The sequence below is a fragment of the Megalops cyprinoides genome, chromosome 3 (assembly GCF_013368585.1).
Source record: "Megalops cyprinoides isolate fMegCyp1 chromosome 3, fMegCyp1.pri, whole genome shotgun sequence".
Classification (NCBI taxonomy): domain Eukaryota; kingdom Metazoa; phylum Chordata; class Actinopteri; order Elopiformes; family Megalopidae; genus Megalops; species Megalops cyprinoides.
Window position 1 is genome coordinate 36,097,445 of NC_050585.1, and position 16,443 is coordinate 36,113,887.

At 43.5% G+C, this 16,443-nt stretch overlaps 1 protein-coding gene across 3 annotated transcripts in view; it reads right to left on the reverse strand.

Annotated features, from left to right (window-relative positions):
• dclk1a (doublecortin-like kinase 1a) overlaps positions 1-16,443 on the reverse strand; it is a 58,126-nt gene that overhangs the window by 21,117 nt on the left and 20,566 nt on the right. For all 3 annotated transcript variants that reach the window (XM_036524970.1, XM_036524969.1, XM_036524971.1), the window contains exons 4-5: positions 12,169-12,268; positions 7,421-7,534 (exon numbers count right to left, since the gene is read on the reverse strand). In XM_036524970.1, coding sequence (XP_036380863.1) covers positions 7,421-7,534; positions 12,169-12,268 — 214 coding nt within the window. The remainder of the gene's footprint in view (positions 1-7,420; positions 7,535-12,168; positions 12,269-16,443) is intronic.

Here is a 16,443-nt window from a genome sequence, read left to right on the forward strand (position 1 = left end):
GTGGTTTACTGTAGCAGTGCAGTGGGTGTATAAGATAGCCCTGCCTGTGGTTTAATGTAGTAATATGGTACATATACAAGACCACTCAGGTGTGTGGTTTAATGTAGTGAAGTAGTGTATGTACAATACATGTACATGTATGTACAATATGTACGATGGCTCCCCCTGTGGTTTAATGTGCAGAGATGTGGGTAAACTGACTCAGTCTGCAATATAATGTAGCAGCGTAGACTCTATCTGGTGGTCAAATGGTCAGTGTAGAAGAGTTATAAGATGAGTTGAGATGCTGTTGAGAAAGAAGTGGTGCATGATGGGTATACCAGAACTCTCTCGGTGTGTTGTGTAACAGGCTCAGCTGTGCGAGAGGGCTTCTCTGGGCTCCAGGTGCGACCCAGCGCCCCAATGCAGCAGCTGCTCAACCCCTCATCGGAGGGCAGGAGAGGGCATAGAGAGTCCGACGGACAGCCACTCTGCCCCGGTTTGCAGGCCATCCTCATTTGACTGCACTGTTCTGCCCTGTCACCTCATCAACATTCCCTTTCAAAAATAGAACTGAACACGGACTCATTATTTCTGCTGTGTATGCATGGAACAGGTTAGATGGCATATTAGTGCTTGTATATTCCAGTTGGTAAATATTTTTTAATGAAATTTCTATTTACAGGACCTGACTCTCCCACATACAATAAGGGTTTAGAAAATGCTCAGAGGGAATAGACTCTGTGCAGCATTACAAATAGGATTTATACTGAGGCAGTAAATACCACCAACGGGAATAAGAGCCTAAGGAAGGACTGCGGTATATACGGATTGCTCAGAAGTGAGATGTTTACATGTGGGCTCAGTATGAGAAACAGCTTCTCTCTGTCTCTCATGTAGCACGAATCTGTACCTACAGTACAGTACTACTAAATGGAATAAACGCAAAGTAATTTGTTGGAACCTTATGTATTTTAACCACCTTCATTAATTCATTCATTCATCCTCATTTATTTGCATTTTGCAATGCGCTACTAAGTAGAGGATGCTTCAGTGACCAGGTTCACACAGCTGGTCACGAATGTTGGCCCAATAGCAGTGTTAACATCCCTAACCTTTGCAAAGGACTGTCTTGGAATACTTCACAATGACAATGAATCAGAATCTCAATTTGAATGGAAAAGCTGGCAAGTCCTCCAATACAATGTCCCTGATGTTGTCCTCCAGCATTTTGTTTATTAGATCAGGAAGAAAGACTTCCTTCCAACCAAGAGACTCCATATCAAAGGGCAGGTGAGTTTTCCTTCTGCGCCTCTCACTCAGGTAATGACTAGGCCCGGCTGTGCTCACCCTCTGAAATCAACAATTCAGATACACAGGTCCCTACAAAAGATAACCTGGCTTCAGTGGGTTCTGGGTCCCTCAAACTGTACTCTGGAAAGTGAAATATTTTATTCACAATTAATACATTATAGGCCCATGACAAAATGAGTAAAATACGCCCACATCAATACACTGAAGACTATACCCAGCTCACAGAACTATCATGCCACATCAGCACTAGTAAACACTGGGCTTAACCAGGATACTTCACTTTCACATTTCCAGTCGCTGGTCCAGAGTTAGTGTCTCTAAGGAAGAGGGGTGGAGAGGGCCACGCTGGAAAATTTGGAACTAATACTGAAACTAGAGGATCATGGGTCTGAGCCCCACTGATAAATTGGTGATCAATAATTTTAGCAGTGTGTGAACTCCAGTAAACTGAAATGAGTTTCGGAGAAAAAAGAAAAAAAAAATATTGCTTGATTTGTGCTTTGGAGTGCATTTCGCATGGCCAGTTTCATACTTATGCCAGGTACAAACTATACAAATGCTGGAATATCACTGGGAGAACAGTGAAGCATGCCCGGCTCCACTGGGGATCCATTAGAGAGGCCCGGGGCAGTGGCGGTATGGTAAGTAATTAGCAGAGCGCTGAGCACCCAGGGGACCTTGTCTATGCATGACTGCTGATGGGATCCATCAGGACACTAATCCCATCAATAACCGAGCACCACTCACTCACTACAGACCTCTCTTTTCATTAGTTTGTATCATAAAAATGCAAAGTAATGCTGTTTTGCAACAGTATTTCCTCATTATTATGATCATAATTATTATTATCCTGCTTTGGGAGGCACATTTTTGAGCGCCTGTGCCCTTGAGTACTACTTCCACTTTTAAATGAAGCGTCCCAAGAACAGAGCATTCCTTCTCATACAAGCTTTTTTCCTGTAAAAACTTAATCTTGGATATGAAATGCCCTACCAATTTACATACATTAGACTACATTGTTAGGCAATGGTCATCCAGGTCAGAATAACGGCTGTCTGACTCCACACTAATCACAAAGATAGGTATGTGCTAGGTAATGACAGTTGTGCCATTTTCTATAGCGCACACTCAGTCTGGGGAAATTATAGCCTGATTCTAATTACTCTGCTACTTCAGTTAAGTGTGTTTACACAGTGAATGTTCAAATGACATAGCAGGATTTCAATTTTTCCTGCTAAAAGGCCTATGCTATTTCAACATCATGCCTCCACTTAACTGATGAAGGCAGCAATGTATTCCCATTACAGTGACATGTGCAACACTACACCTGTATATCTAACCTTAGATCAGCCTGCATCAATGTATGTATGCTACCCCATAATCCACTTGTCATTAGTGCACCTGCTTTCAAAGCAATTCTTCCACAGACAGTTTGGCATATATTTAAAATGCCAGTGCCAGTTAAGTCAGTACTTACCTAGGCTACTACCGAGGCATTCATGAAAACAGGTATCTCAGATTTTTACAATATGTTTGAGCTTGGCAAGCGACATGTTATCGGTGGAAGCAGAGGTAATGAATTATAATGTGTACATGTGTGTGTGTGTGTGTGTGTGACTTCACCACAGGATCACTACGAGCCAAATAAAACCGCTAATTAGAATTTCATTCTTGAAATAAAATGGTCCCGGGCAGGAGAAAGTTTATTTGCGCTTAGTAATTAGACTTGAAAGCTAATCTTTTGCATATTTAACTCCTTTGTTGGAGTCTCAGCTTTCCTCCGCTAAGTTATACCGCTGCTACCTCTTCTGTTAGGCAAAAAAAAAAAAAATGTAAATAAAGACCTAAACGCTGACAATCGCAGGCAGTTTCTGTGCACTCCAGTACATTACATTGGTAAACACAGCTGCGATGGCCGCGTTCAAAATAGAAAGTTGCGTGGTCCTTATGTAGGTATGTGTGGGTGCACTCCTACAAAATCAATCAGCTTAAATTTGCCTCCAAAATGGCGGCCTTCACAGGAGCGTTACATAACCAGTGTGCTCGTGTCAGAAACGCTGCACTTCAGGTTCTGTGGTCTGCACAGATTCGCCGGGCTTTGGGAGGTGCGCTAATTCAAAGGGCAGATGAGAGTCGAGGGAATAAATCCAGCAGCTCTGGCCTCACTGATCCGACGCAGAGACTGGATCTCGTTACCTGAGGGGGCTAACTCAACGCCCCCTCTATAAGCGTCTTCACAACAGAGTTTCACTGCGCTCCTTTTAATGCCCCAACCTGGATATAACATTTACATCTTTACTTTTCTTGTATGTCACAATATGGTACTATAGCACTGTTGAATTTGTTTTATTGTAGCCTTTCTGTTTTCAGAATAGCACTGACTATAATAGCACTGAGTGACACACTGACGCATGTTCCAACGTGTTCTGTATTCTTCACTTCTACTCTTTGCTAACGTGGCCTTGTAATGTGCACTTTTGTACTTTTACTTGGCAGATGCTAAGAGCATCTGCCAAGTGATTAAATTTAAATGCAATGCCAGAGAAACAACAACCAAAAAACTGCTAGGAACAACTTCAAATCAAATATCACCCATCAAATTTCATGACTAATGCAGATTCTAAGACTGCTTTCATAATGTTGTTACGGGGGGAAAAAAAATATGTGCCATTGGGAGCAAAGTAAGCAGAGGAATTTCAAGGCTTTCCTCAGATCCTCACCCAATCGCACTCTTCAGATGCAATGTCTGTGTAATGTCTGTAAATTAGAGGCAATTACCTTCCTGTTCTGCCCAGTACTGTTTCACACTAGAGTTGTCTGTTACTTCCTGTGAAACAATAGTGTGAAGGACTGATGTAACTCAACAACCATCTTCCTGAGACATAAATAAGGCTAGTGAGAGGAAGCTACTTCAGAGATTGAATTCCGGGTATTTATCTAGATATGCTATATCGGGAGTTATAATTCATCCTTGAATATTGTGATGTGCTAATATAGCAACATTAATATCACAAGAGCTATTGGCTGTCTCCTTAAGGGGCCTAGGTCTTTAATCAGTACAGGAACCAGTCGGCGTGTTAGCAGATGTCGTCCAGGTTCAACTCCTTCCACTAACTGGGATGCTGTAATATATCTGTAAGGACTTATGAAATGGGGAAAGATTTACATTAATAAATCATAAAAATTCATGTGGGTACCCATCTTACCATACATGACTACAATGTACATGTATTATTAACATTTTTTAACATATGTATAGATTATTCATAGGGTCTTGTAACGAATTCTTGAAAGGGGTTCCAATTACATACACCACACCAGCTGCCTGTATTGCGGCTCTTTAAATAACCGCTCTGTCAAGGTTGCACTCCAGAGACTGCTGGTCTAAATTACGTGAGAGGCAAGGTGACCCAGGCCAGTTCAATGTCACTGTCACCCGCTATTTTACTGCACAATCTAGATTTTTTTCCTGGAGCAACCGAGGTACCCATTTTCACTTGTACAACAGCAGCTTCCCATTGAGGATGTAAACCAAGAACCCCACAGTCGAGAATTCAAGCTTCAGCACTTTATTCAGCCTTCAAACCTAGTAGTCAAAGAACTCTGCCTATGAAGGCTGTTAAACATTTATATAGGAATTATTTTCTGATCATACACAATTAAAATTGTTAAAAGGTAGTTGCAATACAAAAAAATGTACAAAAAGGAGGTGGTCGTTCTGAGTTTTTTTTTCCTCCTAGTCAAAATTCTAAATGTGCATGCAGATGTTTTTGCACAGTTTCTGGGGTCGATTCTCTGAAGTCTGCACCCCGCAGGCCCTCCCCACAGCACACGATTGTACCCAACAGCTTCCCATCCTGCATAACTCATTACTGGAGAATATTTCTGTAGCAGAATATTTCATTACTAGAGAGGAGTCGCTTGCACGCGGCTGCTCACTGCTGCTCCAGTAGGGGTGAGATGTGAGCCTGTGTGGGAGAGAGTGGGTGTGTGTGGGAGTGCGGGTGCACATCACAAAATGTACCCACTTAATGCACCCAATGCAAACGCCAGCCACTCTCACAGTATCAAACCACATTACATAACACCAGAATTTGTCAAAGGTTTCTTTCATACTAATTGTTTTTCCCAACTTGCACGGAAACAAAAACAGTACCTACATTTGCAGTGAAAACTGTTTTTTCCAAGTATGTTTTGGGCTCATTTTGGAACTCATCAACAGAGGCAACAGCTTAAATTCAGCTCCATTAATTCTTTTGTATTGCAATGGCATGGTGGGGACAGTCAAATGGCAAGATTGTATGGATTTTATTTTTTGTGAGCCACATTTAGGCTTTCTCAGAGAAGCATACTGAACCTAACGTCTAATTTTGTTAATGCCATTACATGCTGTTCATGCTGTTCATGCTGTTTGTCTGCCACATTGAACCCAGCTGAAAATCAATGATAGCCAATGAGGATGGATGGGTAGAATCACTGTTCTGCCCTGTGTTCCATTCGAGACAGCCAGGCAGGAAGTGAGACCCATATATGGGCATCGCCATCCCTGCCTGGTCCGCTGCAGGCCCTGATCCGGGTTTCCATGGCAACCACAAGGTACTTTTCTCGCAGCAGTCATTTCTTCTGAAACAATTTCAGCGAATCGTCTGAGATGATGACTCTCTTGCTAAACCCCCCCCCCCCCCCCCCACACACACACACAATCTCCTTCTGGCACTTTCCATCACATTTGAGAGACTGATCTTCAGTTGTGTATAGCTTCAAACAGCTGACGCATTGAGAACAGACATATAAATCCAAGTAACTGGTGTGGAGGGGGGGAGGGATTGAGACTGTCTAGGGAGAGTGAGAGGCAAGCAAGCAGGTACAAATAAAATGAAATACACCGCTTGAGTTTTATAACTGTACCCTAATCTACTCTGTGGTGTTTTTAGCAACTATGTAATGTGGAGTCATTTCCTGTTCCTGTTGCTACCCTTCTGCCAATGAATCACTTCATAGTACTGAAAAAAATGGCAAACTGAGAATGTGATTGGCTAGATGAGCCAAGGATGCATTTCTAAAACAGACTGGTATAGAGAAACAGGCATTTCTGTACCATTTATCAATCTAGGATCTGTCTTCCTGAACATAATCACAAGGCTAACCATTGTGTAAAAAAGGTAATACGAATCCAGGGGTGTTGTGGGGGAAAACTCTGCATACCCAGCTGAGATTCACCCACCTAGTGAGTATGAATATACATACAGAAATGCTGTTGTCAATTGTCAGATACTTTTGTTGTAAAACCTTATTTAGTTAGTTTTTCAAGGAAAATGGAAGTTCTATTTGTTTTCTTTTTTTACTAACCTTTAAACAACCACACCAAAGACATTCCATGAATCATAACAAATGTGTGGCGCAAGTACATCGACCAGCTCCACATACAGGTTTTAAATCATGTTTACAGTCCAAAACACATAATAAAGAAAACATATGTAAACAATAATAACGCAACAAATACATGAATACTCAGTTGTAATTAATTCTGAACAAAACATCACCCTCTGTGTACAGGCAATTACAATACCAGCCAGTTTAGATACAAATCCAGCTTCACACACGCACACACAACACAAACGTACACACACACGTATGCACACACACACACACACACACACACACACACACACACACACACACACACACACACAACAACAACAACAACAACAAAGTTACATGCAATCTTTTCACAGGATGAGCACTTGGCCTGCTATGCATTCTGAAGCCCGTTCTAACATGCATTCACACCTAATCACACAATGGCAGCGTAGCCCTGTGTAAACCCTCTCTCTTTCACTCACACTTGACTGCCAACTCCTTCACCACCACAGGTTCCCTGTGGACCGTTCTGCTTCTGCATCACTGTAGTTAAACCACTCATGCACTATCAGCCAAAAGACCACCTAAATCTCAATAACATCTTTGAAGGGTTAGAAAAAATGGTTACGATTTTGAGGTTCTTAATAAGTAGGGCAATTTTTTGATGATAATAACACATAGGGCAACGCACAAACACACAGACACACAAGTGCGTGCACACACAAACACACACACACACACAAAGCAGAATGAAACCAGTTCTCACCTGAGTGGGTGGAGGCTGGGGACTTGCTCCGTCGTGTTGATCCAGCACTCCTGGGGGAGCCCCTGTTCTGAAAGGAGATCTTTCCATAGGTGGTGGACTTTAACACTCTGCACTCTGTGGGAGGAGAGAAACATACACTGTGAGCTAGAGGGCATCTCAGCAACGGCTGGCTATGGTCTATCAGTGCTGAGATCCAATAATCTGCACAAAGTAAACCCCATTTGCATTGTATCCTCACATGCAATGCCTCGCTTTTTACTACAGTTCATTACACATTTATAAAAAACAGAGGATACAGGGCTAGTCAAATTGGTAAATAGACACTGCAGCCTATGTGGGGAAAAACTGTGTTTTGTTTTTTGAGAGAAGATGAAGCAATAGAGAATGTGCACTGTGGACAACTAAAAAAACAGCACTTAAAAATCAAAACTGCACAGCACCACAAGGCAAAATGGTGTAAATGACAAGCAAAGATGTGAGTAAAAACATGTCCTACAAGTAAAATACATTTAAGAGCCAATGACAGGCAACAAGGAGAAGACGGTTCTCTTGCATATAGCCGCATCAAAGCAAACCTCCTTATAGCTTTAATTGAAAATCTGGGTTCAGTCATATGAAAACAATCAATACTTTCTCCTCCAACAGACCAGGTCCATGTGGAATTGATGGGCGCATATGGAGTATCTTCCATTTGAATGGAAATTCCAGCTTTTAAGGGTGGGGATGAAGCATTATTTGAAAGGCAGTTTGTTGTGTTGTTCTTCTGTTTGCTACAGTACTAAAATATATCATAAAACTAAGATAGATTATGTTGTGTGGTTTTCTTTGTAAAAACAGATATGGTATTGCCAGTTATCCAACAAAACCCATAGATGAAATCGATTGTTTGTTTTAGACGTACTGCGTCATTTGGTGTGGTGGGGATGCCTGCAGTTCTACATTTTAGTGTTTTTTGGAATGTCTAAAAATTAACAGCAAGCAAAGGAACAGAGGAAGACTTTAATATGATTTATTGCTGTGTGTGAGGATAGATGCTGATTTTAAGATCCCAATACCATGTCTGGGGATGTGGCAAAAATAATATAATGAACAGCATAACACCTTTTTATTTGGATAATATTACGATACTACATTACAAATTTCCATTTGTGTGTAATAAATTACTTCAATCCAGTAACACTCCCATCATTGACTGTATGGTGTTTTACCAAGACAGACAATTCATCTTCTCTCTTGGCAATTTATTCATGTAACTGAGAGTCATGTTTTAAGAATGCAGAACTAATGATGGCCTATAGGTACAGAGCAGAAAAATCAGGATCTTCATGGCAGGATGTTGTAAATTCATTCAATCAACTCATTACTCATTACTCATTAACATTGTCATCCAAAAGTTTGGATGACAATGTTACAGAGAAAAAACAAGTTATTATTATAAGTGGAGGCAGAACATTTTGTCTAAATGTCAAGAAATTATGAAAATTATGGTCCTGTGACAAATGACAAAACTGACACATAAATGAACTGAAGCCTAACAACTTCACTGGCATTTCATTTTCTTGTCGACTTATAAGGAATAGCACCTTGCTAGAAGAAAGTGATTTTTTGCACTGTGAGTACAGAACCAAGCTACTGTATCAGTGTCATTAAAATCACTTTAACCCCCCAGAGAGGAACGCTACATCATTAAATCTTTTTGGGAGGCTTGGGAATACTCCAGCTGAAAGGATCAAACAGACTCCCTTGACATTACAAGAAATCACAGAAATTTATGGATTAATTATGCTTAATTACTGCATCTTCCTCCCAAGAAGCAAACCCATGCATGCATTTGCGTTTCCATTCACAGCAAAACGTGAACAAAACTTCTAGCCCGTTGCTTGTTTTTTTTATGCAGCTATAACTTTAGACAAGTAATTAATTCAAATTAGTGCCCATTAATTGTGGACGACAAGTCAGAACGCAAATGTCACGGTTAATTAAGAGCTGAATCTTGAATAGCTAAATCCCCTGGGTGTTGACGGCTGTCTTTGGAAGTTACAGTTTCATTTTGTTTAAACCTGTCTTGGGGAAAAAACCTGAAGTCATTCCTGGTCTCTGTGAGAACATCAACACTGAGAAAATAATAATCTTTGTGATACACTCAAACCAGAGAACAAAATATAGAGTATATAGGGAAATTTTCCATTACATATCTGAACAATGACAACCAGCTTGTTTAGTTAGAAGATAACAGTGAATAGGGTAAATGAAACAGCTTTCACATGTGTTGTTGTACACATTGGCAATTTGTATACCTGGATACATTATGATGCAATTCAGTGTTACATCCCTTGATCAATCTATAGTACATGTGTTCAAGCTGAGTTACCACTGTAACTACTGTACAACAGCAGCGCCTCATTTGGGATTTCCCGGTTCTTTGCATTTTTTAAACTGTGGATGAAAGGAGATGCTGTTCACGCAGGGGCCATATATTGCCGATTTCCACATGTGCACGTGGCGTTTTAAATATACACAAGGATGGCGAAGGACTCAAAGTGCCCGCATGCCGTCACGGGGCAAGTCATCGCGGTGCTGCCAGCCTAATGCCCTCGAAGACATGCCCGCGGTACGCTTCATCTGTTCCGCTCTTCTCCCCCATCATCAGAGCTGATCAAAGCCCGCACGATTCTCTCCAGTCATGCCATGGGCAACATTCCACCCACACTCCCACAAACCCTCCATCCCCACTCCGCTCCGCTCCTCTCGCACAATAATGCTGTCTTTGTCTCTACGCCCCCCCAACCCCCCCATCACCACCGCCCGTCTCTCCCACAGCGCTCTCTCTCTCTCTCTCTACACCCCGACTGCTGTCCCTGTCACACAGCTCCCCCGTCCCTGTCTCTACAAACGTCTTTCTCTCAATGCTGTTACTTGTTGTCACTCTCACATAGTGCTGCGCCCGTCCTCCTGTCTCCTGTCCCCCTGGCACAGTGGTGTCTCTCTCTGTCTCTGGACCCCCCCCCCCCCCCCCCGCCTCCATCCCACCCTCCACCCAACCCTCATTCTTCTAGAATAGCTCTCGCTTGCTAAATGCCTGCTGTCTCTCCCTCTCATACTACGCTCTCTGCCTACAGCACATTGGTCGTGCCTCTCACACTGAACCACCCTCTATACACCCCCATTCCCCACCTGTCTGTTCTACACCCCCACCACCCTCCTGCTCTTCCATCTCTCCAGCTCAGATTCTTTCTCTCTTTCCAGCCTGCTGCCGCATGATGTTGTGTTGTGGCCCAGTAAAAGAGGGCGAGAGAGACAAAGAAAGAGGTACAGAGAGAGGTACAGAGAGGCAGATAGAAAATTTTGCAAAAGATGAGACATAAAGCAGTCTGAGTGACTAGGAGTCTGTGATATTGGGGGCAGCTATATGTCTGAAATTTTCACGGCAACAAAGCTTTAAAAATAAATCAAATCACATGATTCAATAAATATAACTCCAGAAGCAGCTGTGGTACCTGGAAGATTCTGTTTTTTGAATGTTAGGAGACAGGCTGTTGGAGCATGAATGACAAGCACTTGTTGTGAGCAACAAACTGGTATAAAAAGGAAGGAAGGAAAAAAAGAAACCCAGTTCAGATTTTTTTTTTTTATAATTCATGCCTTTTGTTCTACTTGAAACAGGGGAAGGAGAACAGCCAAGACACAAAAGGCAGCTGAGCCAGGGGAGAGGGATGGCTGACAGCGTCTCGGGGAAGAGCTGGCGGCAGACAGAACGTGCTGTTTAACTGGGTTTACGGGAGGATTGTGGGTAGGGGCCGTGCGGCAGATGAGAGCTCTCAGCGTGGCAGAGTGCTGGAGGCGAGATAAGGAGAGGGGGAGGGAAAACGAGTGTGACTGATCCATTCTCTCTCATCCCCCCTCGCAGGCCCTGTGCCACTCCCGGGGAGGGGAGTGGAGGAGACGGGAGGGAAAGAGTCGCAGCGAGGGGCTCGGGAGCGAGCGGGGCCGTCCGTCTGGGCCACCGCTTCACGTGGGAAGGCCGGCGCTACGAGGGCTCTCTGGCAGCGGAGGTTCATTGATGAAACCAAAGGCAGGCCCACACGCCCCCTTCATCGCTCCCATTCACCCCCCGCAGGAGAGAGAGGAGAGCACTTAGATTTTCAAAAGGAAGGAGAGCACTTTGCCGTACACCCTGTACATCAGGCAATGGAATCTTTTTAAAAGGCCCATTGTGTGAACTTCGCAGGACCAAAAGTATTGAGCTCGAATAAACTTGCCGCGCACAGCGCCTGCACTTTGCCACATGCGAGTCTCTATAGAGCCGTAAGCAAGACTCATATCACTCCACTTCCCCACAGGGGGACACACTGATGAGAGGTAATGAATAAGCCTCTATTCCATTGCCCCTTTATTTGTGTGGGGTTGCGTGTAGGAGCTGACTGTGTGGGTACACCTCTCCCGTCATACAAAGCTGCGAATGAGAGCGCTGGCCATGTGGGCAGAGGATGCTCGGCTAATGGCATCAGGTGCCTTGGCCATGCTGATGAGAGGACTATGTGAAGCAAACATAGGGTGGGCCGCTCCTTTGAACAAGGATCTCGATGGACCACTCGAGCAACCGGGGAAAACCGAGGTTAATGAAAAGGCAGGCCCACACACTGGCCGCGCTCGCGATACACTGAAGGGAAGCTAATTAATTTAGAGCGCAAGAGAAAGAGCAACAGAGAATACGCCCAAGCGCTCGGAAGAAGAGGCGGAGGTCTTACCGCTGTCGTCCAGGAGGAAGTCATCCTGGTATCGGTACTTCTCCGGGCCACACGCGATGAAGATGTCGTCGTCTCCGAAGAAATCCTGGAGGCACGTCACCTGTTTCACAGAGACAGACGGGAGCATCTGTCAGTCAGTGGGCTGCTTCACAGGTACTAAGCAACCCCATAAATGCACCAACAACAACAGAGGTCAGCAGGAATAGTTGTCACAGGACCATAGCAGGAATAGTGGTCACATGACTCCCTTGTGTTATTCGGTTGGTCCATGATAAATTACAGATAGGTCTTGTTTGCTGACTGTACATTGACATTGTGCTCTAAAAAAATCTGAATGAGTTCCAGCCTCCATTATTTAAACTGGCATGCGTGGAATCCCCGCCCCTTCCCCAAAGTCAACAGGACAATGAAAGACCGGGGTAGAAATGAGATTTTCCACCCCTCTACTATGTGATTGGCCCACCATCATGACAAATTACTGAGGGGACCCATCTCCCATCTGTACCTTAACAAAGTCCTCCAAAAATAGTCAATGAGCTCTATCCTCCATTCTTTAAATGGATATCCATGGCAATACCCCCTCCACCCATACACACACACAAACCCAGATACAGCGACACACATAAACAGACACACTCACACACACACACACATGCACACACACCCTTAGCCTGCAGGCAGAGGAGCAGTACCTCACTCCACTCTGTTTCCTGGCTTGACGGCACCTCCAGTTTCAAGGCCAGCTCAAAAGTGCATGGCTCTACTGATGGTATCTGGGTCAGTTGTGCTCTCCTCAACCAGATACACACACACACACTCTCTCTCTCTCTCTCTCTCTCTCTCTCTCTCTCTCTCTCTCTCTCTCTCTCTCTCTCTCTCTCTCTCTCTCTCTCTCTCTCTCTCTGACACAGAACACACTGGGGCTGTCCCTCACATGAACACTTCCTCAGATGGTACACACACACACACACACACACACACACACACACACACACACACACACACAGAGTGATGTTCCAGTATCTTTCAGAGCCACAGTGGCCTATCAGCCTTTGGGATGCACTCCATATAAGCGTGAATGCTTTGTAGCCGTGTTAAACTGCCCAACATTTCAACTCTGTGCATTCAAATCAGTCTCACTACACATGACATACACAGAATCTACCCTGGACACATGGGGTGACAAATGCTACAGGAGCGGTAAGTGCTGTAAGAGCAGTACATGTGGTTATATCAGATATAACCCAACAGTGTCTGTACAGAGGAACACAAAGTTTAGGGTGAGTGAGGAAAGTACATTTGAATGTACAGTATATGTGCCAACCAGTAATACACTGTTTACACATGCATGCTACAGAAAATTCATGAGCATAATACATAAGTGCATATCATTGAAAGCAGTAACAGAGGACGTGACTGGGATGCGTGATTCTGTAGGATAGGTATGTTGCAGAGCAGTGCGGCCTTAGCGGTGTGTAGACTCTGATGATCAGCAACTGGAGTGCGTCTTCTATCACTCGAAGATGACATCACGTAAACATACAAAACTCATGCAACGCCTGCCCTTACAGCAGCAGCGATCAGCCTCCACCCCCCCTCCCCACACCCACCCCCACCTCTCTTTGTTAACGCCACTACGCCACTCTGAAGCACAGAACGTCACCCGAGGGGTGGGGGGGTAAGGGGGGGGGTTAGCTGCTGGGATTGTGTTCTGAGGCTATGAGCTCATGAATTATTACAGGCATTATTTTCAGATCATGTCTCACAGAAGGCACGTTCTGAACACGCTGCCTGAAGTGATGCGCCGAAGCAGGCTAAACGAAGGCAGGCTATAATGCTCATTTGCAGAAAGACGCGAAAACAAAATGGCAGTGGTGGTGGAGAGAGGGAATGCAGGGCTACGATCTTCTTATAACTCACACGGTCTGACAGCAACGACAGACGTGTAAACCAACGCGCAGTAATTATTTAAAGATCAGAATTTTATCTGTAGAATTTTTTTGCTGTTGCATATTTTCAGGTCATTATATTTAAATACGTAGGAAATGCGTGGAACACTTTTTTGAATAGCTGAGTTGCTCTGAAAGTGTAAAGGTATACCACTGATCTTTTTGTGGTATTTTGCAAAGATATGCAGTCCATTTGTGGGGGTCTGCAGAAGAATAAAGAATTCAGGGGTCACAGCCAAGCGAAAGAGCGTGGCAATGCACATATTGGGGGGTAAGAAGGGAACAACTGAAATCAGCCCTGAAGGATGCAGGAAGCTGGTGTGAGCTGAAGCTATTTATCAACTCTCAGAACTTCTAAGAGGGGCTTATGTAAGTCACTCTCAGCCAGCTTATTGGTATTGTTCTAGACTCTGTAAAATTCAGTGCACAGACAGATGTCAGTGTGGAGGCTTGTCCACACACATAGACACAGACACACAGACACACACACACACATTAAACAAGCATCTCAAAGAAGCTGATGCCATTGCTCAGTTGGTTATGAAACCTCACTGTGAAGAAGAGAACTGCAGTTGGGCCTCATGAGAAATGATAATGATTGACAAGTTTTCTGCTCATGCTGGTCTGCACTGCGGTTGTTTAAAGCACACAGGCTCATGGGAAATATCTCACTATCTTTTACATAATAGGAAAACAGAGAGGAAGAGCGATAAAGAGGTAACTATTAAATGGTGTGACTGCCACCCCTGGGGTATCTCTGTAGAACACTAGACTCATTTTTTATTTCCTTTCAGACTCACCACATACTCTCTTTTCTTCCAACTCCCACACTAACAAAGACAATTTTGTTAATTTTGTTAACGAGAACGATCACCACTTTGTGGTGAACAATTTTTGGAGCACTTGGTGCTTTACTTTATTGCTTACTAAAAATAAACAATCAATAAAAAACAAATTGCACACCAGCACCACTCTTACATGAATTACACCATAAAATTAATTTCTTCTTGTGGGACAATAAAAGTTTTACTACATCATAAACACATTACAGACTGGGGAAAGTGGTTTTAGGAAAAGTAAAAGATCGATTTCATAACATTGGAAAATCATTGATTCCCCCAGGCTGATATTGAACAGCTCAGCAGTCAACAAGTCTAATGAAATGCAGACTGAATGCTTCCTGCACACCAGCTCAAACAATCAACCACCGCTGTACACAAGTCAAGGTTCAAGCCACTTTGCCTCTTATAACCACAGGGTGGTGCTAGAGACCTGACAGCAACCTCCGCAGGTGCAGTTTGACACCGGAAAAGGCTGATGCAAATCCCAGGATGCACCCAAAAAATAGAAACTCTTCCGAAAGTACTCAACACCTAGTGTGTGCTCTGCGAGATCTGGAGAAGCTTTAAACAGCAGTATTTCTGGAACACCAGTCCCTTGGTGCTGCGTGTCCTAGATAGGCGCCGTGCACAACACAATCTCTACCAAAGCAGCCGATACACAAACAAACACCAAACGCATAAATGAGGAAAAACACGCAGGCAGTTGGTTCAGATCACATGGTGTGCCCCACCCACTGAAACATTCTGAGCTCCAACCTTCTCAGGAGGCTCTCTGAGAGAGAGAGAGAGAGAGAGGGAGAGAGGGAGAGAGGGAGAGAGGGAGAGAGGGGGGGGGAGATATAAATAAAGAGACAAGGTGAGTCAGAGAGAGAAGAAGAGGGAGAAAGACAGAGATGAATGATTTGACAGCCTTACATTTGATTTCATTCTTTAAGCCCATGTAACCAATGAGTGTAAATGTTTCAGCTAATGTTTAAACTGAATATATGTTCTCTTGTCTTCAAAGTATGGTTAATTGTTATCCACTTCTGTTTTATTTTTTATATTGTGTCATATGTTGTGGCAATACTTACAAAATATATTTCATGCCAACTGAGCAAATTGAATTAAACTGACTTGAACATTTAATTGAGGGAAAGTGGGTAAGACAGAGAGAAAGGGAAACAGAGAGAGAAAAGGTGAGACAAAGACATTAGAGGAAGCTTCTTGAAATGTCTGTGAAATTAGTCCCACTCTTACGCAAATACAGTAGCCACTGGAACTCTGTGGGTGTGAAAAAATGTCATATAGAAAAGCACAAAGAAATCACTGAACCTTCGAACTGAATGTGCTTCTTTTTCTTTACTGACAGAAGAGATTCTCTTTCTATTTTTGCATTGTATCCCTTGAATGGTCTTTCACAGACAAGACTGAGAGGAATGTGTGAGAGTGTCCGATCACAGATCTGTGAGGTAGGGATGGCCAGCGAAAATTGATGTGTGAGA